General features: G+C 38.3%; 1 protein-coding gene across 1 annotated transcript in view; it reads left to right on the top strand.

Annotated features, from left to right (window-relative positions):
- Nucleotides 1-25,540, top strand: part of USP6NL (USP6 N-terminal like) — a 132,045-nt gene extending 106,505 nt beyond the window's left edge. Inside the window, exons 9-15 of the mRNA XM_068401001.1 lie at nt 1,097-1,145; nt 2,977-3,097; nt 8,167-8,261; nt 8,596-8,661; nt 8,751-8,850; nt 11,220-11,372; nt 21,986-25,540. Coding sequence (XP_068257102.1) covers nt 1,097-1,145; nt 2,977-3,097; nt 8,167-8,261; nt 8,596-8,661; nt 8,751-8,850; nt 11,220-11,372; nt 21,986-23,427 — 2,026 coding nt within the window. The 3' untranslated portion in view covers nt 23,428-25,540. The remainder of the gene's footprint in view (nt 1-1,096; nt 1,146-2,976; nt 3,098-8,166; nt 8,262-8,595; nt 8,662-8,750; nt 8,851-11,219; nt 11,373-21,985) is intronic.
- The last annotated feature ends 2,144 nt before the right edge of the window (nt 25,541-27,684 follow it).

Raw genomic sequence — 27,684 nt, 5'->3', positions numbered from 1 at the left:
ACTTTACTTTGGTTACTGCAGAATGGCTAAGCTTCAGTTCTGCAAGAGGGCAAACAAAAATGCCATAATCTAGGTGTTCTGGCAAAGCTCTCCAAGTATGCATCCTCTTCCCAACAGAAAATATGCAGCATTTTGCTTATGCTGTCTTTTTTTAACCTGCTAATATCTCTTTCTGTACATTTGATTAGTGACAGGCAGAGGGAATTTCACTGGACAGAAAAAGCACAGTATGCAAAACTGAGCAGTTAAATTTTAGCAGTTTTAGTTGTAGATGAAAGTAGGCATTCGGATTTCCAAATTCTCTCCCCAGCAAATCACAAAAAGGAGATGTGAGTTTAAAAATCCATTTCGAGAGCTCGCCACCATTACTTTGATATCCCAATTGGAGAAGAGCAGAGTTTTGGTTTGGTTTGGGGTTTGGTTGGGTTTTTTTTTTTGGTCTTTCTACTTTCACAAGTTAAGACTGTTTCTACAGAAAGCAAAGGACCTATACAAAGCCTTTTGTAATTCTAACTCCAAAGTACACAGAGATCAGTACACTCTGAAGGACTGAGCACAGGATGGCAAGTCAGAGTTCATGTTGTTTTTCTTCAGTTTAACAGTAGCAATCACTAAAGCAGCCTTTAATTTGGGTGCCAAGATTAAGACACCTTTGTGGCTGCTTTGTGTATTTCAACTCTTCTACATCTCTGTTTGAACTGAGGAACAGCTGTTAGTGTTCTGCAAGCACAGAAATTGGTCTGGGGTGTTTAAAATTTGGCATTCAGAATAAATCAGTGGTTGAAATGTAGCCCATCCTATGTTTCACTTTACTTATCTGTAAAAATGATGATCTGACACCACTGACTTCTCGAAGTATTATAGGTATTTTTTGAAACCTTTCAACATGTGAGACATCAGAAAAGAGCTAAATATAATGTCGATTTGAAATGAGAAGCACATATCATTGTAAAGTGTGGGTTGTCCTGGTCTTTAGTGCTAGACAAGTTAAATTGGGGAAATGGGTTTCCAAAACATAGGTCACTGCTTTTATGTTTTTCTGTTTTTACAAAAGAAAATATTATAGTACTTTCCTTTTCTACTCTTATTTCTCCAGGCAACAATCTTTATTCCATGTTTTAGCTGCATATTCCATATATAATACGGTAAGTTGCGTATCTTCACACTTAAGATGGTTTTTCTGAACTTGCCATGAGATAATAACTTGCGATTCTGTATCTTCTTTCTCTCAAAAAAAACCCCACAACAAACGTTTCAGAGTCCTTTGGAAGTATATAGAAATAAATTATTTGTTGTTATGTTTTGAGCTGGAGTTAAAATCAAACAAAGCATCTTGATTATGAGTATCTTATTGGACAGACTGATCTGTGCATACAGTTCCACCAAAACTAAGTATTGTGTCTAATAAGAATAATAAATTTGTGCTGTCTTGGAGTTTTATACTACTGATAATTTCCCCCCCATTATATTATATGCCTCCCATTCATTTGAATGATGGGAAGAAAACACACTGCAGAAAGATACATGTTAGAGTAAACAGGCATGTTTCATAACCTGGAGGGTTCTAATAAATGGAAAATGGTTTTAAAGGTTGCATCTTCTTTACTTAAGCCCTCGGTCTTGGCTGCAGTCCTGCCTGGATGAGGATTTCTTAGAGTGGGGTTTCCAGACTATATCGGAAGGGTTAGAAACTTATGTATTTTGTAATGTCTTTTGGCTGCATGCATAAACCAGAAGAAACAGAAATGCTATTATGTCCACATTTAACTGTTTTTCATGCACTATCCCCTCATTCATTGTGCCCACTTTGATAATTTTTGTACGTCTTTCCTTTTATGTCCATCAGCAGCTCTCTAGAATTCAGTGGAAAAATATGTAAAGTTAAGAAGAAGAAAGTGAAATTAAGCAGTTACTCTAATTAAATGCCACTTAGGTTCCATTTCCTAGAACTTTAAAAAATGAAACGATCTATCCTGTTTCCCTTTCTGTCTCCTTGCAATTTTTGGCCCATAAAAGAACTTACACTGCTGGAATTTGTTGTTGTTCACTTGTTGTGTTGTCTTAAGCTTTTCATTGTAAGCAGCCTTGACACACTGAGAAATAAAACCCTGGAAGGACCTTTATATATCTCCTATAGAGCATTGGACTGATATCTTCAAGTTACATGAAAAATATTCTTTAAAATCAACTGTTAAAGTGTAATGATGGGAATACTGCAGTGAGGTTTTTATTTTGCACTTATGTTGTTGCATTTTTCCTCTTAATGTGTAGCAGTTCTTATGCTTTGGTTTTCTCTCTAGAGCAAAGTTCTGCTAAGAACTTGTAAACCTGAAAAAACTTATTCAACAATTAAGTCATTCTCCTTACAAATACTTTATCAGTGGGGTTATCTGAGTACCTAAATGATAGTGACAGTTGGTTCCTGCCATAAAAGTCAAAATTAATAGCAGGGGAAACACTCAAGTTCAGTTTTGGAACAATAAAATTTTTTTCTTTGTGTTTATTACATCTGCTTGCTATGGGCTGCTGAACTTGAGCATGTTTATAGTTACAGGTCACTCTTGAAAAGTCCTGTGTTTATCAGAGGGTGCCCTGACTGTAAAGCAAAACAAAAAAGATCCCCTCCCCCAAAAACACCCCCAAATTACAACTAAATGGAAAACACATCCATTTGGAGAATAAGATGATACGATTGAAATTATTATTACTGACAAGGATTTCGTGCATCAGTAGAGAGTTAAAATGAACAATCAAGACTTCCATTTTACTTTTCAGTTGGAGGGTTGTGTATCATCCCTTCTATCTATCAATATTTTAGATGTTTAAATATTAAGTGTGTTTGGTGCTATAATTAGGGAACTTATGCCATCAGAACAGGCATCCTCTTTCCTCCCCTAGCTCAAGGGAAAACGATCAGCTCATGGTTCTGAAGCTTTTGTTTTCAACTTTTTAATATTTTCACTGTCTGGTTTTCAGGAAGTTGGATACTGTCAGGGAATGAGCCAGATCACAGCTTTACTCCTGATGTACATGAATGAAGAAGATGCCTTCTGGGCCTTGGTGAAACTTCTCTCTGGTCCGAAGCACGCTATGCATGGTATGGAGTTCCATGTCACTTAGTGTATGTTAGGTTTCAACCTGCCCTGTTTAAGTTGTAAATTATTTGAAAGTGGATCTATGCTGTTCTGTCTGTATAGTCAAAATCAGACATAATGGGAGCTTTATACTGGGGGGCCATTGGATGTTACTGGAGCTCACGCATAATTTTAAGTAATTGTTTTTATATGTGATATCTTTCAAATAGTTCTTAATGAAAATCAGGTGTTTTCTCAGTCTCTCAGGGAATGTAACCAATTGAAAGCTGATTATGTAGACATCTATATAGCAAGAAAATAGTAGTGGAAACATAATACAGAATGTGTTAAATAATATTGCAGCTATGCTGTCACTCAGCAGGACAGGAATCCAGAGTGAAAAATGGACCTGTGTCTAGGCATTAACTGTGGGTTTCTTGGTTTTAGCTCTGCCTTGCACAGCATTTTCTGCTCTCATGGTCTTGTTACTTCTATGTTATTGTTTTTTCTTTCTTTCTGTGCCAGATTTAGTATGATCACAGAATCACAGAATCACAGAATGTTAGGGATTGGAAGGGACCTCGAAAGATCATCTAGTCCAATCCCCCTGCCGGAGCAGGATTGCCTAGACCATATCACACAGGAACGCATCCAGGCAGGTTTTGAATGTCTCCAGAGAAGGAGACTCCACAACCTCTCTGGGCAGCCTGTTCCGGTGTTCGGTCACCCTCACTGTAAAGAAGTTTTTCCTCATATTTGTGTGGAACCTCCTGTGTTCCAGCTTGCACCCATTGCCCCTTGTCCTGTCAAGGGATGTCACTGAGAAGAGCCTGGCTCCATCCTCATGACACTTGCCCTTTACATATTTATAAACATTCATGAGGTCACCCCTCAGTCTCCTCTTCTCTAAGATAAAGAGACCCAGCTCCCTCAGCCTCTCCTCATAAGGGAGATGTTCCACTCCCTTAATCATCTTCGTGGCTCTGCACTGGACTCTCTCTAGCAGTTCCCTGTCCTTGAACTGAGGGGCCCAGAACTGGACACAATATTCCAGATGCGGCCTCACCAGGGCAGAGTAGAGGGGGAGGAGAACCTCTCTTGACCTGCTAACCACACCCCTTCTAATACACCCGAGGATGCCATTGGCCTTCTTGGCCACAAGGGCACACTGCTGGCTCATGGTCATCCTGTTGTCCACTAGGACCCTCAGGTCCCTTTCCCCTACACTGCTATCCAACAGGTCTGCCCCCAACTTGTACTGGTACATGGGGTTGTTCTTGCCCAGATGCAGGACTCTACACTTGCCCTTGTTATATTTCATTAAGTTTCTCCCCGCCCAACTCTCCAGCCTGTCCAGGTCTCTCTGAATGGCTGTGCAGCCTTCCGTTGTGTCAGCCACTCCTCCCAGTTTTGTGTCATCAGCGAACTTGCTCACAGTGCACTCTATTCCCTCATCCAAGTCATTAATGAATATATTGAATAGAACTGGTCCCAGTACCGACCCTTGAGGGACTCCGCTAGACACAGACCTCCAACTGGACTCTGTCCCATTGACCACCACTCTCTGGCTTCTTTCCTTCAGCCAGTTCACAATCCACCTCACTACCCGATCATCCAGACCACACTTCCTCAGTTTAGCTGCGATGATCTGTGCATATTCCATGGCCATTGGTATGGAACAACTCCTGGAATTCCAGTATCTTTTGTAGATGTTAGTGATGTGGTGATTTGAAAAAGCTGTGGTTCTTGGAAGCCTGAGGAATTAAATATTATCTAGAACTTGGGCTTTTTTGCAAATTTTCGGCAGGCTCTAGCTCCTTTTCCCTGCTTAAGACTTTCTTATACTGTGATATATTCCTTCCCTGACTTTTCAGTGTTCCTGAGTGTGACCAGATAATCTCCAGAAGTCCCTTCCAACCTAGATTTCCTATGATTCTTTGAATGTATATGTTTTAAATGAGTTTATGCCACACTGCAGCATTACTGTAAATATCACTGTAGATTCTGGAAGGGAAACTTTAAAACTGACTTAACTGATGTCATATAACTGCACTTTTTCTGTGTTCTTCTTTGGGGAAAGTAGTTTTAAGCACTGTTTGCTGACTCTTTAAAGCCTAAACCATTTCAATTCTAAATTTCTGATATTTATGAAGGAAAACTTTTATAATTACACTTGATGTCATTGAACATCTCTGAAATGAGCCATCTCTCTATGGAAATTGTAGGGGTGGGCTGAATAATTCGATTAGAATCATATTGACAAGAGTAGGATGGTTAAAAGTTGTTCCCCATAGACAAGGTTTTTCATCTGTTTTTCTCTTCTACCTGTGATCTGGAACCTGGAATGCTTTTTGGGTGCAACCCATGTGTCTCAGATACATAGCCAGACTAATTTCTAGCATAACACCACTTCAAATCAAGGGATGAATTTGACTTCTCTGATTTTTCATATTGTATGGATGAAGTGATGTCTCTAAACAATAAAATACAGGTATCTGACCCTGAAAATTATTTAGGTGTTTGAAAGCTCTTTCCGTTGGAGTTTTTTAGTCTTAAAAATTCAAGGTAATGAATTGGTATATATAAATTGAAAGAGCAACTTTCCATGGAAAAAGCATATTTGAATGTTATAAATGATGGCTAATTAGCTTTGATGTAGTCATTCACTGTTTACATTAAGGAAAAAAAACAAACACCTCACCTATATTAGCAAAATTTCCTAATATGCAACCTGACATTTAAGTATGATAGAATGTGCATTTGTACCTATGAAATACTAAACCTGTGTGAATCTGAGAGAGTAGATCTTGCAACTTAGTGACCATGCACTGAATTACATAACTGGTAACTAGAAAGAGTTTGCATTTTGGTTTGGGACTTTTTTTAGTGATTCTTTGTTTTTGAAGTGACGTGTTCTGTGGGTCCATACTTCTTCCAGTTTCTGTACTGCTTATCATTTACAAGTAAAAACTGGTGGGGTTTTTTGGTAGCCTTTTTTAATCCTAAGAATATGGAATTGCTGTACCAGACCCATTTAACCCAGTGTCCTGTCTCTGATAGTGACCAGCAACAAATGCTCAGCAAAACGTCTGAGAATAAGGCAACCAAAGATCAACACCTTCTAGGAAACGTATTAGAGGCTGCAAGAATTTCTGGAGGAACTTCTTGTGATGGACATCTGTTTTGCTTTTAATAGTCTCCAGGAGACTTTTCTTCCTTAAATAATTCATTGTGTTGTGGACATGGATTGTGTTTTTCCATTTTTGTTTTGGTTCTGCCACATGATGGTTTCTCGATGATGCCCTCTAGGTTTTGCCTTAGAGAAGGCAGTGAATGTTCATAACCTGTTCGCCGCTGGCACATGGTGGTATTTCCTTTCAGCTGTCTCTTTACTGCAGGCTGATCAGACACAGCATTTTAATCTGTTCTTGACACAAAGTGGTTGTATACTTCGATAATTTCTGTGACTTCTTGCCTTTTCCAGATTTTCCAATAATCTTTCAGGATGGCTAGGACTTGACTGATTGTTCTCAGTGTGCACACATGGCATGTGTCAAATAGCTTAGGTCCCAGCACAAAGTTCTATGCAACTTCATAGGTGAAGCCTTTTTGACTTTTTTATTTTACTGTCTTTTAACTCATTGGATTAGCTGCTTTAGGAGAAGGACTGAAGAGATGAAGCTACTTTGGTGATAGAACTTATTAAGTACCTTTTGAAAGTCAAATAGCCAATATCCACTGCTCTCTGTGCCTACATGCTCACTGATTTCTTCAAGGAAGCCCAGTAGATTTAAGAGACGTGACCTGTCTTTGTAAAAACCGTGTTGATTCTTCTCTGGTGCATTGCATCCATCTAGACGTCCACTTACCTCAACTTTCTTTTTATGGTTTCTGTCAGTTTCCTCATGGAGTATTGGCCTGAATATTGGGGTGAAAACCAGTTTAAGAAAAGCTGACATCATGTCAACCACTTCCCAGGCTCCTGGTATTTTAAGCAAGAGGTTTCATAGAATCAATATTTCAGGTAGTTGATCTTTGAGTTCTTTTAGAGCTGTGTAGGGTTCTGACTTGAGAACTTCCCCGATGTCTTTCATGCAAAAATTTAACTTGTTTTTGGTCTTGACGTTGTCTTCTCTGAGGACTTCTAAAAATCTTCACGGACTGTTGAACCTACAAATTCTCTGTCAGGCTTTCTGCGTCCAAGGTGTTTGAAAATAGGTCTATTAGTATTTTTTAAATGTCTTTTGTAAGTTTTTTTTGGGGGAGGCTTGTTCTTCCCATTTTTATGCTGCCAGTGTTTGATTGTCTGTTTTTCTGATCTGAACACAGCTTCAGCTTTTTGAAGGATCTTCTTTGACTGGTTTCTTTTCCTGCTGTGTAGCTGTACTAGCTTTCCTTTACATTTCAAGTTGTTTGGCTAGTATTACGTGTTTGCTCTGAGCCTTTTTTTAACTCTGCTGGTAACTCAATTGGAAGGGGATCTTAGTGCTTTCCTTTTCCAGTGTAGGATCACTAAAACTATTCAAGATTTTGAATATGCTCTTAGTTTCAGTTGTGTGAGCTCACAATCTTTACTTTATACTATATATTCATAATTGTCTTGGTAGAATATCCCTCTCGAGTTTTTTTATGTCTTCTCTTCAGTGCAGACAGTTCTAGTAGCTGCCTGTGCTGTTTGCACTCCTGTCATGAATCTGCTGGGCATAATCCCAGTCTATGTCTTTTTGCTTTTAAAAGTTGCATTTGGTGTGGGTTGTAGTTTTTTGTTTTATTTTGTTTTTTAAAATAATAATTATAAATTTGGTTTCTTCACAATCTTATAGTGAGTAGACTAACACAGGACTGATGCATCTGCTGTCATCTACCATTACTAATCTAATAATAGTCACTAAGGGAACGTATTGATGTTTTGCTGTAGTCATTTAGGCAGGAGTATGTGCATATCCGTATGTGGACATCGCAATATTGCTGTGAATATCTGTTCAGATTCAGTGGGCTTATAGAAGGATAATGTTCTCAGAGCTCTGAATGCCTTGTAAAATGTCATTTTTATAGTACATACACCTGTTACATGGTCCACTTCTTTTCTTAGGTTTTTTTATTCCTGGTTTTCCAAAACTTTTGAGGTTTCAAGAACATCATGACAAAATACTGAAAAAATTGTTGTCCAAACTTAAGCAGCATTTGGTGAGTATTTATATCACAATAAAAGCAATACTAATTTACAGCTTGCTACCTTGTTTCAGTTCAGGTTAACCCACCTGGTTAAGAATACCTCAAACCTCAGAAAAAAAATGCAAAGCTATTAAGAGGCAGAAGTGCTGTTGTTTTCATTATAGACAAAGTTATGTTGCACCTTGGCAGAGATATGATAAAGCTGGATCCTAAGAGTAATTAAATTGTGTGTCTGTCTCACTTTTGACCTCTGAGTTAAGGAAAATATGTGGTCCTTCTACCTGGCCTTGTGCAAACTGCTTACTTGATTTTTGTGAGTATTTTTAAACTTCTGTGTTTTTTACAGGACTCACAGGATATGTCCACTAGCTTTTACACAACAAAGTGGTTTTTCCAGTGTTTCCTTGATCGTGTGAGTGTGTTTTTCATTTTCTATTTCTGTTTTTAATTGTGACTTGGGACAGACTGTTTTCACAGTGTTGCCTGATTCTGTCATTGCAGACTCCCTTTACATTAAGCCTCAGGATATGGGATATCTATATACTTGAAGGAGAGCGGATTCTCACTGCTATGTCTTACACGATTCTGAAACTACACAGAAGTAAGAAATCTCTCAAACATTTGAATGCTAAACAAATTCAGCTGGTTTTGTTTTGTGTAGCTTGATCTTGTGTGAAAATCTTAGTTTCCCATTTGCCTTATGCTATTTCTGCACAAAAAGATCAAAGCTTTGCTTTATTAATGTGTGTGTGTGGTGGGTTGACCTTGGCTCAATGCCAGGTGCCCATCAAGCCTCTCTGTCACTGCCCTCCTCAGCAGGATGGGAGGTGGACAAAATAAGATGGAAAAAAACCCTCATGGGTCAAGACAAAGGCAGTTTAATAAAGCAAAAGCCACAGGCGGAAGCAAAGGAAAACAAAAGATTTATTCTGTAATTCCCATCAGCAAGCGATGCCCAGCCACTTCCAAGAATCAGGGCTTCAGTACGTGTAGCGGTTGCTCTGGAAGACAAACGAATGCCCCCCCTTCCTCCTCCTTTCTCTTAGCTGTTATTGCTGAGCAGATGCCATATGCTATGGAATACCCCTTTGGTCACTTTGGGTCAGCTGTCCTGGCTGTGTCCCCTCCCAACCTCTTGCCCACACCCAGCCTATGGGTGAGGGGGGGGAATGTTGGAGGGACAGCCTTGATGCTGTGGAGCACTGCTCAGCAGTAGGCAGAAGATGGGGGTTGTGTTACCAACACCTTTTCTAGCTGTCAATACAAAGCAGTATGAGAGCTGCTATGGGGAAAGTTAGCTCCACCTCAGCCAGACCCAATACAGTGTGCTTGCCAAGGAAAAATATTTATTTTGGTAAGAAAGTTATTTAAACATCGACATGAGGTGAGCTGTATTGCTGATTAAACAATGGGGAAGAAATGTTGTAGGCCTTCTGTTCCATCTCTTGCCTTCGGGTAAAGTGGAATTTGAGATTTTGAACAGAAGAATTGTCCAAAGGATCTGTGCCTGGTTTTCCAAAGTGATTTAGCACGTTAAGTTCCAAAGGATCCAAAAAGCTTTTGAGGATGGATGTTAGCTTCTAGATATACTTGAGCTTTTCTCAGGATGATACCCTGTAGCTAGAGTTTGATACAGTCTTACTCTGGGACTTTGGCTTTCTTAGTGAAGTCATTTAACTGTATGTAAGTTCAGAGGTCTGCATGGAGCCTGCAGAATTGATGTCTTAATTTCCTTGCTAGTTTAACCTCTTTGAACTGTGGTGGTACTACCTCACTGTCTCACTGGGGTGTATTCATTAGTTTGTTCATAAACTGCTTTGAAAATTAAAAAGGTTACTTCTTAAATTATTGTACTTAAGCAAGCTAAACATTTAGAGGCAAATCGTTAGGCTTAGCATTTTGGTTTCTCTTCTTTATTTGCAAATAGACATCTACTTGAAATTTTTTTTATTCACTGCTCTTTTTATGCGAAGACCTGAGGAAAAAGTCTGAGTATGGGTTTGCTTGCTTAGCACGTACATAGCAACTTCCTCCATGATCAAAAACCTGAGAGTGCCGTACGGCAACAGTGAAGAGATTAGAGGACTGGCAGAGAAGGTGGCAGAAGGCAGATTCTGATTTGTTTTCCACCTCTTCTCTACCCTTAAAAACACTGATGGTATAGTTATCCAGTCAAAGTGCCATTGTGGAATACATGCCAAGAGCATTTTTATTACAGTGCAAAAACCATTTTTTTAATGGTTTCTGTATAGAAATTGTACATTCTGGAACTTCTGATGGCGTACATATGCTTAAAGAAGCTACACAGGTATGCAGTTATAGCCTTGCAAGCCAAATAGGTTTGTGTGGGAAACATGACCTTATAGCTGTGTAAAAAGGGAAAGAAAAATAAACTGATAATTGTAAAATGACTTTGAAAATATGACCTGAATTTGATTGAAGTAGCAAAAAGTACCTGAATTTTCAGAGTGCCTGAAGCAATGGTTCTGAAGGGTGAACTGCCATCATCGTTTCATTGGAAGTTAATTCAGTTGTGAATGAGGATACTGTAAGCATCAATTTTTAAAATGTTTTACTGCTTTTCAAAACTCTTAATAAACGAGATGATGTGTGTTGTACAGGTCTACAGCAGTGTTTTGTAAGTTGAGGATGCAGGCTGAAAAATAAAGACCTGAAGCTGTTGGACATAAGAAGGCTGAAGGAGGGTGACTTGTAGTTAGTTTTCTGAAGATGCCCCATGTTGGAAAACATTGTCCTGAGTAGAGAATGATAAGTAGAAAGCATTTCCATGCTGATTTGCAAGTGAATTTTTAATGTATTTTATAGATTTCTGGTGTAGAATTGTTAACTGCTTAATTAATAAGTGTTTTTTCGTTCTACTTTGAAAACAAAAGCATCTCATGTCTTAAGTACATTTTCCAATGTTCATAATCAAGATATTTTAATGTATAATATTTTCTTCTTATATAGAGCATCTGATGAAATTACAAATGGAAGAGCTTGTAGAATTTCTGCAGGAGTCTTTAGCCAAGGATTTCTTCTATGAAGATGACTTTGTAATAGACCAGCTCCAAAATTCTATATCAGAATTGAAACGAGCAAAGCTGGATTTACCAGTAGCTGGTAAGAAACTTGTACATATGCAGATGTAGATATTTGGAGCTATTCACACATTGTCCATTTTTAAAGTGTTAATTCATGCTGTTAAAAACTGCAAATATTTATCTCTTCATCACTGCATAGGTTTGGGTTTTTTTTTCCCCAAAAATATTTTACAGTTTAAAATCAACACCCTTCATCTCATGAGTTTGCTCTGTTTTTTTGGTGTTTTGTTTACTGGTTGTAATGGCAGTAATTGGCAAAGCACTTAAAAACATCCCATGCTCTGATAATTTTATTGACTTGGATTTATAAAATCCTTAACATAGAAGATTAAATATCAAAGTTTCAAAATATTTGAAGCAACAGCTTTGTCTGAGAATGCAGACTGTTTTGTAGCTTGATTAGCTATGGAACAGACTTCAGGTCAAATAGTTTCTTCTGTTAGTCAAATCCAGATTTTTAATTGTTTGCAGGTGATAGACCTTCTGGGTGTTTAACTGAATTATTTTCTTTGTTTCTTCTCAGCCTTTGTGTTTGTGCTTTTCAGTTGTAGAGCAGAGATGGTTGTTTCGTGAGGCACTAATGAAATGTTTATAGGATCTCTTCTTCCTATATTAAGATCCTATAATTTTTTCTATCCCTACCTCCACAATCTTCAATTAGAATTTTTCTTGTGATTATTCAGAGTCCTTTTTCTTTATCTTTGCTAATTGTAAAATAGTATGTGAGAGAGAATATATGTTTTTAAAAATTTTAAAAATATGGCAGAAATTGCCTTAAAATAACTTTATTAAGTTGCTATGGTTAGCTTTCAGAAGTTAAGAAGTGTCAGAATAAAGGTTGCCTATGTAGCATTGTTGTGATAAATTTGTTCCTGAAGCTCTTTCATTAATGAACTTAATTTTTCTCTTTCTGTAGACCTTATTTATTGCATGCAGTATTGGGCTGTTTCAGGACTGCTCATCACAGATAGATACGTGCTTCATCTGGTTCTTCAGCAGATCTGTCCCTCTGGAGTACAAACACTTTCTGTCCATTTGTTTCCCATCATCTTGGCTTCTTGTCAGAGCTTCCCATTTCTCTTGCTCCCTATTCCTGTGTTTTGCCCTCTTTCTGACTTCCTATAACATCTCTCCAGCATGCTTTCTCCCACCCACAATAGGTCTAAGTCTAGTGTCTTCTCTTGTCTTTTGATCTGCTCAGTCTTCTTGGTTCTTCTCATCTACAGACTGTGTTCTGTGAGTTTGCAGCTCTCCTCCGTGTTACTGCGTGCACTGCTTCTTCCCTTTTCTAATCACAGCCTTCCCATCCTGCCTTCTCTCCATCCTTTTTCCACAAGCTAGGTTTCAGTCTTGGCTTCTTCAGACCAAGTTGCTCTTTTCAGCACTACTCTTCAGCTGTGTGCTTTGTCAGACATCTTATGGCAGCTAATGCTTGGTCATGGTGACTAGACATGAGCAAATATGTCAGTGAGCAACTTTTTAGCATTAATTCCACTCCATCATGTTAAAGGACTCCATCATGTTAAAGGAATCAGATAGATCATGGGAGTGCTTTCTGTTAAATTTTAAATACAGAGTTCTCCATGATTGTGTTTGAACGATGAGGGGGTTATCCCAAAAAACTGTTAATTGTTTGTAGATGGGTAGATTTTTCATGGATGTGCTAAAGTAGATTTCAGCAGTGAGAAGTTTCTAGTTTATACGTGAAGCTGTGGTAGCTGAACAGTTGGGACAGATTTTTGTAGTTTGCTACATAATGGAGTTAATGTATCTTCCAGCCTAGAAAATCACACGCACATAACTCATGTTGAGAGTTTCTGTGGAAAATACAGAATTTACTGGAAATTTTGATGGAAAAAAAATGAAGGTAGAAAGTCTCTTCCTAACTTACTTACTTTTTAAGGCTTTTCTTTGGGGAGAATGTAAAATGCCTTCAAGTGAAATTTTGTTTGAGAATACTTTAGATTTTTCACAAAAAATTAAAGGAGACTTTAGGTGACGTAAGAGCCATCCACCTTGCAATGCAGTAGCAGAAGGTGTGAGACACACGAAGTCTTCTTGTGGAGACCAGCAGCAAAGGGTAGTGAATGTATCTTCTTGCCAAGACAGTTTGTCAATGGAACTCAAGTTGTTTGGTTTCATACTTAGTACACTTAAGTGTAACTTCTGATGTGACTAGCTGACAGGACGGTAATTGTTTTGAGCTGTATGTATTCTTTCTTTTGGATGGCTAAAGCAACATTAATGACAATAAAATGCCTTTTTTTTTTTTTTTTTTTCCCACATGAATGAGGGAGGTTTGATATTAAAATAGGAAAAGCAAAGTCAAAGTGAAGTATATGTTGGTGCTGGTGAGGAATTGGGCTTTTTTCTTTTTAATTTCAAAGTAGCTTGGGAAAGCCTCTCTGTGTGGCGTATTTTTGCCAGGGGTAAACGTGAACATTACATAACGTTTCACAAAATAAATATAAAATACCTTTGTCCTAATCCTTGGGAATCTAGCTGATTTGTCTGCTGTTATCTGTAGTTTCAGTTAGGCTGCCTCATTTGTTCTTCATATGAATTTCACAAGCCTTTGATTTGTTTTGGGTGGTTTTTTTTTTCTTTTCCCACTCTGATGTTCATTTTGATTTTACTAATCACTGTCTTCAGGCAATAATATTTTTCTACAGGTTCTCAGCATTCTCTAGACATTCAGCTTTCCTCATGTGTCTGACTCTATCTTTACTACCTTCAGTCTCTTTTTACTATTTTTCTTCTAATTCCATGTAAAACTTATGAAACCGTTATATGTCATGCAGTAATGCACACAAAAATACCAGACTGTTCATTTAAGTATCCGCTGTAGCCTGAGAAAACAGTGGTTTTTTTGGTTTTCTCAGCTGATATCAAATCACTACTTGCTATCTTGTACCTTTTTTTTTTTTTCACTGAGCAGCAATTACACCTTTAAGAACTAAAGTAAAAAAGCATGTTAGGAAAAAGAAAAAAATCTCCATCTTACAGTTGCATCAGTATCAGTCATCCAGGAATAGCAGTCAGCTAATTAAACTCAGTGGAATTTTCCATCTGGCATCCTTTGTTAGGCTGTATAGATTTTCCTGCCCTAGTAGGGTAAGCTGCAGTAGGGTATTAAAAGAGGTAATAACTTCTGTGTTACTTTAAAGTGGATGTCTACTTATGTCTGATGTAGCTTTCTCTGGCTTGCTTCCTCCGTGGCTTCTGCCACTGAATTAAGGAGCTCCTTGTTCCCTTCAGAGCAGAGAGGAAGGAAGGGACTGTGTTTAACACTTTCTCACTGATAAAACCCTTAAAATACTCAGCCAGAACATAGACATTAAGGGGATCATGCTGATTTTGGATGTCACTGAAATGCTTTTGCCAATACTAGGGCTATTTTGCATAAAGCAGACCATGGATTTTCATTTCTCTTTGTGGTGATTTATACTATACTCTTAACTGCTGCCCAGTGTAGGATAGCCTGTACTTAGCAACTACAACCCTCAGAGGATGGCTTGCACCTGAAGTGCTTTTCTCAAACTCAAGGTAGGTATCCCTGTTCCAGTGATTCTATGGAGACAGTAAACTGTATGGATAAGCACACTTCTTACTGCAAGCTGATGGGTTATCAAGCCCTCAGAGAGGCAGGCTGTGACAGCTATACGGTAGAAACTGTCCTTTAAGGTACTTCTCCTCTGACATGTCCTCAAGGAAATTTAGTAGAAAAGGCAATTGGTATTTTCTGGATTGCCTGGAACATTATGAAGGGTGTCCACACCACAGCAGGTTCCTGAACAGCACACTCATCTAAATCTGTATGACTCCTCTTTACATCTTCTCAAGGAGCCAGATCTGGTGCAGAGCACACAGTCTCTTCCTTAATTCAAGGATGATGTCTAGAGCATAGTGAAAGGGATCTTCTTGGTATACACCATTGATTTCCAAAATTTCTTGATGCAAATTCTTTCCTTGGCTGTTATTTAAAACAGCAGCAAAATTCTTTAAGTGCTCACAAGATATGGATAGATTTTCCAGCTTAACTATAAGTTATTTCCTATAGGACTATATAAATAATGCAATGCTTAATAAACAATATTTATATATTAATACATATATTTTTAATAGTGTCTGACTTTAATAAACAAAAGTGCTTCCCAGTGGAAGCTTCATATTCTACATAAAAATATGCAGCGGAAAATAGTTTATTAATCTAGTGCTTCATGAACAGGACAGTCAGGCCTGCCTTCAAGGCTGAAGGCCCTCAGGCCTGTTCTTGAGACAATTTCTCACCCGCATTTTGATATAAAGTGTCCTGAAAAGGGAGGGCAGAGGGATCCTGGCTTGGATTTTTTTTGGTGACTGAAAGTTTAATAGACCTTACAGCAGCCGAGAAGGCCTTAAATCAGAGATAAAGGTCTTGTACCTTAATTTTAAAGCAGTATTGGCAAATTTGGAATCTGCCCTTGTCCTTGTGATCATCTTGACTATATTTGTGCCTGGTAACACCAGCATTAAACTCCTGACTCCGTTCTTCTGGTTCTCCCAGCCTTTTCTGTATTCAGAGAAAATTAGCAAAGTTTGAATCTTGTGTTTGCTGTAAATTTTTAAATGTTTATCTGCTATTTATCTTTAAAGGTATATTTTATTAGTTTTATTATCAATATCTTTTATTCAAATATCCATTTTAAATACTTACTAGTGACAGTGCAGAAGTTTATACTAGGTTGATAATCTATTAAATAACGTCTATGTCTATTCTCTGCTGTTAATGCACCTTTTGACAGCCAAAACAATAGAAATATGTAAGTCAGCTTGACTTTCCTGTTTCTGATGGTCTCTCTCTTTTGGTTGTGTTTTGTTTCAGAGGAATTTTGGATTTTTCACTTGTGCTTGAAGAATACACAAGTAGCTATTTCATACAATGCACTTCCTATTTTAATCAACTAAACTATTTTTTCTGCCTTGTTTCTTGTGTGATACAACTACTTTACAATATTATGAATGAAATTAATATGTGGAATTGTACTAATATAATTAGTATATTATTTTCAGCAGTTTTAGACGTTGGCTTTGCATCATTTAAAAATCTTTGCTGTTTAAAACTTGCATGATTTTTAAAAATATGATCCAGATAATTATGTTGGTCATTGTACATATTCCTATTTTAAACTGACTTCTCAAGAAAGTGTATTTTCTGAAAGAAATACGGAATTAGGGATGTAAAGCAAAGTGGTTAATTTTAGAAATTGTTTTTGCAAAGGCAGTTTACAGATATACAGCTGGCTGCCTGTGTCTTCTGGTTGATAAACAATAGAAATGTTAACAAATTTGGTCATCTAAACACAGATGTTTATAAGTTTTCCTTACTGTCAGTGCTACAAAAGTGACATAGCAAAAAGGCAAACAGTGTATTTTGTTCTACCTTCAAGTTGTCAGGAAGGATTTCATTTTAGTAACTCCTTTGCCAACGATGGCATATAAAGGAGGAGGAGGGGAGGCTGACTTTCAGACAGCAGCTTGAGCTTCTAGTGCAGGCACTTAAATTTCTTTAAAAATTCTCTTGGACTTGTAAACTGAAGAAGTAAGATGGGATGTCACTGATGGAAAATAAACACAAAATATCAAGACGTCATTTTAAGAGTTGTTTTTATGACCATTACCATTCTTGAAAATTGTGTTAGAACAGTCAAAGTGCATGTATTCGGGTGTTGAAATTAAGGACTAAGACTGTTATTCACTGGAGAGAGCACTTAAAGCACTTCACTCCAATTATATGTCTGCTATTCAGTGCATGAGGCTGTTAGTGCCTCCTGAAGCAATTATCTGTAAAAGTCTTGTAGTTGAGATCGACTTCCACTGGGTGGTGACCAAGACTTGTTAGAGCAGGAGGAAGTCAGGAGACAAAAACTTTCTTTAATGTGAGTTGAATTTCTTACCTTTTGGGGGAACAGTTAGATCTGCTCATATTTGCTTTGGTCCTTTTCAGGTCAGGTAATACATTTACCAGCAGCAAACAAGCACTTGATTGTTCTTGTTGTGCTTAAATTGTCTTCCTCTACTTCCATTTCTTTCCCTCCTCACCCATTTTTTCACCCTATTTTCTATGATTTTTGCTTATTTTATGCTATACTGCATACAAGCCAATTAAATCACTACCTTTCTTTTAAAGAAAAAATAGAAAATCCTATAGTGCCAGGTCTGTAAATTCTGATATAAGCTGTTATATTTGTCTTTGGGAAAAGTCAGTAACTAAACTCTGTCTAGGAACCTGTTCTGTTGAAGGAAGAGGGGGAGAGAAGGATGAGAGTTACCCAGTTCTGCACCTCATGCGAATACTGGCAACCTGGGAAAAATCTGATTGCCCAGTTCGCTTCAGAAGACAAAGGCACATTTGATGATTGTAGAGGTCACTGCCAAAACAATCACAGCTGAACTGGACTGCTTTGTCTTAACTTCTAGTTTGAAAATGCTATTAAACCTTCTGTGTAGACATCACAGATTGTATAGAAAAGCACTTGTCACAGAAAGACTTCTTGTAGAATTCCAGAGTTTCTCTGTTCCTCAGTCAGGTATGTCCAGAAAGTGAATTAACTCAGACTTTGGATCAGCAGCACAAACAGATATTCAACTGAATGTCCTTGAAAACATCCAAATAAAATCTCTGCATGCTCAGATATAAGGAGCTTGAACAGAGAGTTTAGCTGAAGTAGTGAAGATGATGGCTGAGAGCTGTGTGTGAGGCTTTAGGCAGGTTTGGAGTGGAAAATTGGTAGATAAAAAAAAATGCGGCTTGTAAGAAGAATTGGTGCTTTTGCATGCTTCTCTGGCAAGCTATTCGTGTACCTCTAAAGGTAGAGATGTTTGTTGTGACTTGGTTTCTTTTGTTTACTTTTGCATTGTGGTTTCTTTTCCTCAGCTTTTTGCTTTTATTACCTTTTCTCTTTCTTTCTTGCCAGCATGCAGCATCATGGTTTTCTTGCTGTTCTTGCTAATAGTGGACTGCTTAAAGCATTCACAGACAGAGTTTGCATGCTGGTTTGTGCGTTTGAGGAATGTCTCATTGCAGTAATGTGCATGGTGATAGATTTGGTTATCCTCTACCTGCTTAATTTTGTGGACTTTTTTTTTTGAATTTCGGGATTTTTTATTTGTTTTTAAAGTACTTGGTAGTTCCAGTGGAAGTGACAGCTCTGTGTGTGTGTGTGTATCTATATGTATGATCTGTATACTTAAATTAGAATTAAATATCTGGTTTGCAGTTTAAAACAAAATGGTTTTCCTTTAGAAGGTGACCAGTTTGCAGGATGTCTTTGTGCTGCAGCATCATAGATCCTTATATAACTCCTTTCCTTCCAATGCTTTTTCTGGCATTGGATGAGATGCTCAAGCATTTTTGAACCAGAACAGGGCCTGTACTTCGTAGCTTTAATTACTGAATTGAGTACCTCTAGCAACGTGGCCTTTCTTAAAGTTTCACGTGCAGATATGGTTGATTAAACAAGCTGTGTCAGTTGGTTTAACTTGACCTCAGACAGAAACAAGTTCTGTGGAAGCCCTGTGGCTAGGATTTAAAGCTGTATTTCTTCTTTTCCCCACTGACCCTCCTTCCGCACGTACTCATTGTTCCATATATTTGTTTTCCTTGAAAACACTAAGCTTTGGTATTACCAGCCTATAAACATGGCATCATGCTGTTAGAATGCGGAGGTTTTCTTCTAAATGAACTGTTGTCTTGGAACGCTTTGCTTGTTACTCAGTACATGAATTTGCTTGTTACTCAGTACAGAAGTTATGTATTTTACAGGTGTCGAGGAGCCATTTTGTTATGCTGTCCCATAACTACTACAGATGGCCTGGAGGTTATAAATGGATTAGCAGCACATAAAGACTAGTTCTATATAATTTAGATGACAAGTTTTTGCCATGTACTTTGAGCATTGTTTCTTAATTCAGATTTCATGCTATTTTAACATTCAAAATTAGTAAGATTGAAAGCACTTTAATATATAGTTCCAGTATCAGGAATATTTGTTATGGGCAAAATTCACTTTTATTTAGAAGACAAGATCTTCAGCTTTGCCTGACACTGTGTTAGAAGATGGAAATGGAATTAAATGGTACACATGCCTTTTGCAAAACTGAAGCAAGTTCGTAAAGTGAACTTCTGTTCATAAAGAATAAAGAACAATTTTGAAGAGGCTGGTGCAGCAGACAGTATATTGCAGAGCTGCTAAATCATCCGTTTACAGCATCCATGCAGCTCATTCCTCTGTCCCCTCATCTGTTCTTCCAGTGGTGCGCTGCTAGGGAGTGCAAGTCTGCAAATCCATGCTCCAGATTTTAGCCTGGTTTTTGAATAGTGGGGCCCTGCGGTGAGAGAGAACAAACCACGAGGCTTGTAATTCCAAGAGCCACTCACTGGAACCTAATGCTGAGGCCCTAACCCACCGTGTAACCTACTGTACTGTCTTGCAACCATGTGTGTAGGTGTTCTCCATCACAGAGTATAGCGTGCCAGGTGTATAATCCTGTAAGGTAATTTAACATGTGGCATCTCCCCTTTGGGGACGAGTAACTGGGAGGAGGGCTCAGTGTATCTTCCTTTACCAAGGTAGACAGTGAGTACCTTCAGTGTAAAAGCATAGGTTTGTGTATCTAAATAATTGTATGATCATAATTGAGCAGAGGATAATTAGCAGAAAATAAGAATGGAGGGTTTGTCTACAGAAAGCCTGGATAAGGTGTGTTTGTTATACATACACTGAGGTTTCTGAAGTCACGTATTTCTAAAGGAAAGGGTAGATTTCCATATGACCTTTGGCCTCATATGAAGACTTTGAAAATCAAGAAAAGGCTAGTTTAATTGTTTGGTAAAACCAGACTGTTTTTGTTAAGTACTTTTTAATTAGTTATCTTGTCATGATACGTGGCGTCATTGTATTCTTCCCTGCTGTCTGCCTGCTATGGCCTAGCTGGCACAAACTGTAAGTTTTTGTTTAGTTTATATAGCAACTGATCTGTGATGGTAGTTTGTTATTCCATTATAATAAATAATACTGACCTTGGCTGCTGGCTTTCCTTGGTGTATCTGTATCATGAACCAGTCATTGAAGATTGAACTCGTACTATTGACCGCAAAAATGAACATAGCTCATTCTAACCACAGCACTCGTGTCAGGGATAGACACACTTGTGTGTATTTGCTCCTGGGAACCCATATAGACATATAAAAGGAGTTTTAATTACAAATAGCTAGAAAGAGCGAGGTGCTAGCTGTATGATCTTTGATGATGGAGAAAGATTCTACAGTTCTTGTCTTAGGAAGAAGCAGGAATTAAACAGAATTGTTTTACTGACAGCCATTTTATAGAATTTATTTTGCATAACATTTAAGCAAGGGTAGCCATTTCTTTTTTTCTCCTTACAAGAGAGCTTTTGCTTAATAGATACAGAGTAGAATTTGTTTGGTTATGCTGACTTAAAAAGTTTGTTTATTTTTTGGGGGAAATACTGAACATCAAATAAATTAAATTTAGATTAACAAATTTAATGAGAAGCGTGTGACCTTTCCTGCTTATAATGGGAAAGTAATGGATTACACAAATAACTTAGATGCAAGTGGATATGGTAAAAGACTGGCTGAGAATATGAAGGGCGTTGACTGCTAAGGAGAGAGACTGCAGTGGAAAATTCGATGTAAACTGTTCTATGAGCAGCATCAAGCAATGAAACGCTGCTTTATTCTTTCTGTAGTGGCAATGTGGATTGTTCTGGGTCCCCACATAACTGGTGTTTACCACTGGCTGTTGCGATGTGTTGAGCTCCAGTCTGGGAGAACTTTCCATTCATATCCTAGTTCTGTAAATGATGTCCTTGTGTTCGGCAAAACTCATCCATTGAACACTCAATTGAAATCATGACGTGCCAGTATCAGTATTGGCTACTTTAATTGTTCTATAACTGATAGAAAACTGAACTGAAAAAATATGATTCAGCATAGAGTCTTTTAGTTATACTGTAGCTTTTTAATACTGAGGATGAAATTTCTAGGCGGGGGTTGAGGGGGAAACAAGGGCTTAACTGTGCAGATGTTAATAAGGAGCTCCACCCAAAAAAAGAAGTGAGAGAAAGTTCAAAGGTGTCTGGTAGGAAGCTTGCGCATGGGAGTGAGGAGCTGGTAGTATAACTTACCAGAGGTGACCATTAAAAGATGAATGAATGGAAGACAATAGATTGGGAAAGGGATATTGGGAAGGATTTTTAAAGTGTGGAAAGTAGTTTACTTAACATAACACAGGCAGTGTGAGGAGGGTTACATACAGAGTAGGTACTGTAACCCAAATGTCATCTAGGAAAATGATTTTTTGCAGCAGTGTCATGAATGAGCAAAAACTTGGTAAGATTGCGTCAGCTGTCAGCAGGAAGACTAGAGTAACTGGTTGAGATGAAAGCCTGAACAAAATCTTTGTTCGATGTCAGTATGCAGAAAAACCTTTGAGGTGTTTAGCAGAACAGTGACCCAGAGAGAGGCCCAGGTAATAGGGTTCATAGCTATTTTTGCTTGCGTGACCAACAGGTCAAAGATGACTTCTGTACAAAGGTAAATTTATGTTATTACTGTTCTTGTTTTAGGTAAGGATGATGAATTTCCAAAGAAGCCATTGGGGCAGATTCCATCAGGACCTCAGCCTGCTATACTCAACTCTACTCCAATGCTTAATGGACAGAACAGCACTGGTACACAAACAACAAGAAGGATGGAGAGGAGACCATCCCCAGGAGAACAACCAGAAAGTTCACCAGATAACCGAAAAAGAATTAATTCACTGGAAAAGAAACCTTCCTTAAAACAGCAGAAGACTCGACCAATAGAGACACAAAGTAGTATGCCCAAGAAAGAGGTAGACACCAGAAGAAAGCCTCAGCCAACAGAGCAAGACAACTCGAGACAGTATAATAATGCAGCTGCTAATCAAAATTCTAATGCTACTTCAAATACAAGAAGGGAATTTGTACCGAAGTGGAATAAACCATCTGATGTCAAAATAATGGAAAAGACAATGAAGCTTACTGCAGAGGTGAAAGGAAGGCCGATAAACCATTCAGTTTCCGGCCCACCACCAAGTTCTGGAGAAATGCAGCCTTTGAATGTAAAGCAAAAGATGAGGGTTTTGGATGCTGATGAAGGTAAGCGAGGGTCTAATGCTTCTCAGTATGACAATGTTCCAGAAGTTGAGAATGAGAATGAGAATGTTGTTGAAGAGATGCTTGAGAGAGCTCATTCACAGAGCCCTAGGCACGTAATATATTCTAACAGTCCAAGAAAGCAAACTGAAAAAATACCAGCTCCATTAAAAATACCCAATAATTACACCTTCACTTCACAGCCCAGATCTCCAAAATATTCGTCACAATCTGATGGACCACCTTATGGACTGAATGTAAAACAGCCACTGCCATGTTATAGTAACCCACCTACTTACCATGGAGATTCTCCAAAGCACGTTTCCAGTGTAGGCAATACAAGTTCTGTACCTCTACATTTTCATGGGAATCAAACCAGCCCTTCTAGTAGGCCATATGGTTCTTTTATTTCAGTAGGTTATTCTCCGGATAAACTACAAATGAATTCTTATCCTGCCAGTCGCCAAAATCCTCTTTCACCAACCCCTGGTCAGATAGAAGTAGCCCCTGTCAATGCTTATACCAGCAACTCAAGGTCCCCCACAGGTGTCAAATTCATAATCCCTCCAGCAGATTATTTACCAGAAGATAGAAAGTGGCCAGATGCAGCGTATATTTACAGACACGAACTCTACAGGCAGCCCTGGAGCCAAGACGTTAACATAGGCCACTTGGATAATTTCCAGAAATATCAGCATTTTCAGCCAATGCCTTTTCAAGACCACAGTCTTCCTGCCGTTTCTGTGGATAATCCAATAAGATACAGGACTTCACCAACCTTTGAAGAGCATGGTTCACCACAATACCAATATTCAAGCCCATCGGCTCAAGCCCAACACTATCGAAACAGAAATGATGGATTGTCTATGCACGAATCTGTTCTCCTCTGAGAATCTGTCTAGATTTAGTAAAATGGCAAGAACCAAAACCAGTTGAACATTACCGTGTGAGTAGTAGTCCACCTCAGTTCTATGAAATGTGGACAGTTCGTGTGACTCTGAAAAACACTATTTCATAGATGTTTCAGACTTTCATTGAAGGCTAGTTGAGTTCTTGGACTTGCATTGAAGCTATTGAAAGTGATCTGATGCACGTAGACATAGCAATAAGATCATATACACAGTATGGTTAATACTGTCCTTGTTCCTTACATTTAAATAACTTGTGTTACGATCTTTCTGCCTAAAACCTGTAACACATTTTCAAGTTTTATTTTGACTGACGTTGTTAATGCACTGTATAGATGTGTGTGTGTGTGTGTGCACGTGTGAGTGTGCACTTATAATACACAAACACATATGGAAAAGAGCTAAAGAGTTTAAATGTAAATGCATTTAACTTTGGGCAAAGCTTGTGAAGTACTTTTATTTCATATTAATTTTTCTTTGTAATTTATTTGAGAAGCCATTCATTTTGAATGGGAATTTCTGTCGTTTTATACAGCTGCCTCAGCATCCCAGTATCTGTTCTGGGCAGGAGAGATGCTTTGGGATTTAGTTTAATCTTATGTGAGAGTTAATTTCCTCTCCTTTGACTACTGTTTGTCATTTTCCTCAGCAAGAAGGAGCAGGCAGGCAAAAGCAGAAAGCCAAAAATGTCTCTCTAATCTGGCTAAGCAATGGTGCTTAAAATTCAGGGCAGTCTCTAGTATTTTAGGTGCATCAAAAGTGGAGAATTCTTACCTTCTCACCCAAAACTACCTTCAGAATGTCGTCCTATATGCAAAATATTGGAGCACAGTGAAAGTAATGCCAGATACAGACATGGTGCTGCACCCTTCACTTTTTGCCCTGCTGTGCTGTCAAACTAAAGGAATTGGTTGCGGGGCCAAATCTCACCGGTATCAGAGAACAACCAGCTCCTCGACACTCCTGTGAAGTACACACAGGAGCCTGAGATTTGGTCGAGGCATGACATTCCCTGAGCTGTGTGAGTATGCAGTGTCCCTTCTTTTAAGCTTCGTTGTGTCAGTTCCATTTTGTTTTGCCCCTTTTTTTACCCCGAAGAGCCGGTAGGTTCATGTCTGTGATTGGGTGTGTGCTGCTGCGCTGTCAGGCTGCTGAGAGACCGGGTGGTGTTTTACACTAAAATGATCCTGACTGTTAACAGGAAGCTTAGGTAATGTAAGTGTTTTTAATTAGCCTTTGCAGCCTTTTCTACTTTGTGTTTTCCTTTCCTTGACTGTGAATTGGGGGTGAAAAAAAAATGCAGGTTAAGTGGCACATGTAGGATGCAGTCCTGTGAGCTGCTGGGTGCTGAGTAGCGAGTGCTGAATGCACTGACCTCTCCTTGGAAGCAGTGGGAGTTGAGGCGGGTAAGGATCTCACCAGGAGAGGTCCTTGGAGTGCTGAACAGAGAGATTTTTCCAATACTTAAGTACCAAACATTGGTATCAACACCTGTTTGGGATGATTTGGAAGGTTGTCCTGTTATCTTTTATTTTGTAAGATTTGTTAACTGAAAACATAGAAATGGATTTTTTTTTTTCTTTTAAAGAATGAGCTTTAGTGCCTATAATTGCTGCAGGTTGGCTCTGTAAATTTTAAGGTACAGAAGTAAAACAATTTTTACAAATGGAAGTAACATTTACTTAGTATATTTCAAAAACTTTTTTTGTGTATATAATGTGTCTGATGTAATTTTTAATGAACTGGGCAATTTTATATTTTAAAAATTGCAAACTGCAGCAAAGTAACAGTAGCAAAGCACTACACTGAAACTTTAAACTAAAATTGTGAAGGTAAATATGACTTGGGCTTACCTTAGTTCTGATTGCTTACAGCAGCTTAGAAATGTATGTATATAATATTGTGGCTAAGCGTAATAATCTGTGTTTAACGATGGTTCTGTAACTCATAACAAAGCTGTACAATTTGTGCAAGTGACACAAGGCTCCAAAATATGTATCAGCATTAGTAAATACTGTAGATTTTTATATATAAAATATATACACACTATTTTCTTATGTCATCTGCAACAGTTTTATAACTGTGTATCCTATTTTGATGTGACTGTATTTTTAACATGTTAAAATAATAATAATTAAGCTTATGTTGCTTTGTCTTTATTTTTCATTATCTGATTAGCTCAAAACTGGACTTTTGCTCTTAGCACAAATAATTGCTTTTCCTAGGTGAGCCATGCGTGTATATATATTTGATGTATGTCTTATTTAATTTGTACTTGTTTATTTTTAGACTAAGCAATATCGATGCAATCTGTATAGTGCTTTTGCATTACTATAGAAGCAGCAAGATTATTGATTATAGCTACTACGCTGCTAAACCTTAACCTATCATTTGTGAAAGCTAGGAGTGTAAACTGCAATCATAATTTTCTGAGTTTCTTCTAATAATCTCACCCAATACCAGTTCAAGAGAGGAGAATTATTGGCATGAGAGACTTGCAAAGTTGCACTGATCAAAGTGCAAGATAATAGTCTGCTTGTGGCTGCTCTGTGTCTTTCGCGTGTTTAGAGGACGGTATAGAGCTTTAAAAAAAAAAAAAAAAGCCTTGTGTCGTTTGTTTGTAGTGCGAAATGCACTTTTATTTTCACTTAACTGGACAAACCAAACTCAAGGTACTGCCAGATTCAAATCTGTCATTCATACCAGTAACAAAAACCCCTCGATGCAGAGTAAAGTGAGACACAGCTGTGCCAGTGTCTTGCTGGTAGAGGGAAACATCTCAGCGTAATGGATTAGATATCCTCGTAAGAGCTTTTCTGTCGCTGTTTTCTTTGATCTGAAAACAGTCAAGCAGTAAGTATCAACACAAAATACTTGAGACTTTTTCTTCCCATGGTTTCATAGTTTTCCAAAATTTGCCCGCCTTGAGCTGTACGAGCTGTAGGGGTTTTGTCCATGTTAGTTGTCACGACTCTCCTTGTGGTTAGTGAGACAAGTGCAAGGTAGGGTTTCGGAGGGTGGTTAATGCCACACACTCTCCACTAACACAGAACAACACAGAAGACTAGGTAAGGATAGATGTCTGACTTCTGTATGGCAAAAATTGAGTGAAATTAAACTAGAATTTAAGAGGGAAAGCGAATCACTCTAGTTGTATGCTGTGCTCTTCTGTGGTTGCTTTTCCTTTCACCCTGATGCCGTGCTAGATTAAATCTAAAGACGTCAGTGTCAGACTGAAGCATTTCAGTCTTCTGCAGTACAAATTGTTGTGACCGTGGAAAAAAGACAGGAAGGATCGTGGTATCGCTGGCACTCCTAATGTTTTTGATGAGTGGGATGTGATTACATGATCAAATTGCTTATCTCTCTAATCAAGTCATATTATGCACTACAAGTGAAGACAGAAGCCATGCCTGCTCCTTCCTCATCAGACCTGGGGGAAGATTCTTTTGACATCAGATTTGGTGATGAGTTTGAATATAAGCATTCGCTCACTCAGGCACCTAAGGAAGAGAATGTGACCTCGGAAGAATGATCTTACCCTTTTCCTCTCCCCAGATCCAGCTGTGGCCTGTCTGTAATGCTTCGGGGAAGGCGACACGAGAAAAAGAAAACCCACGTAGCCAGAAGTCTCTTAAGGAGAGTATTCCCTCCTAATCCCTGCTGATGACTACCTAAAGCCTTAAAGTATGATATTGTTTGAGAATGATCAGAGCAATGTAGACAATCCTGTTTTTCCCAGGGCCATGAAGGAAGGTCCTTCACACATCTAAATGTCGGTTACCTTCATAGTACCTGACAGCAGGATTAATCCCTTATTGTGAAAGTAACTCCTATATCCTCACTACCAATAAAAGTTTCAAGACAAATAGTAAGGGATTTTTAGAAATCTTGGAGGTTGCAGAAGAGGAATAATCCTGTTGTTAGTCAAAGATACACCTTTGTAATAAACCACTAAATAATTCCAAAATTAGATGCAAAGAGTAAACCACACTGAAATGTCAAAAGACAGAACAGCCTTCCAGTGTGGGAAAGCAAATCCAAAGCTTCCCTAAGGTACATACACATTTTCGAGGGAGATTTCTCTCAAGAATCCTATCCTGAATTTCACATCATCCTCAATATGACTTTGAAATGGACTTGCAAATTACAGACTTTTTTTTTAATCTCCCCCTTGGGTGGCATTAGACTGCATGCACAAAGAGGAATACTGTTTAAAATATGCCATCGAACGCCCAC

Source organism: Nyctibius grandis, chromosome 5 (genome assembly GCF_013368605.1).
Source record: "Nyctibius grandis isolate bNycGra1 chromosome 5, bNycGra1.pri, whole genome shotgun sequence".
NCBI lineage: Eukaryota > Metazoa > Chordata > Aves > Nyctibiiformes > Nyctibiidae > Nyctibius > Nyctibius grandis.
The sequence above is the reverse complement of the archived record's forward strand: the minus strand, read 5'-3'. Positions and strand labels throughout refer to the sequence as shown.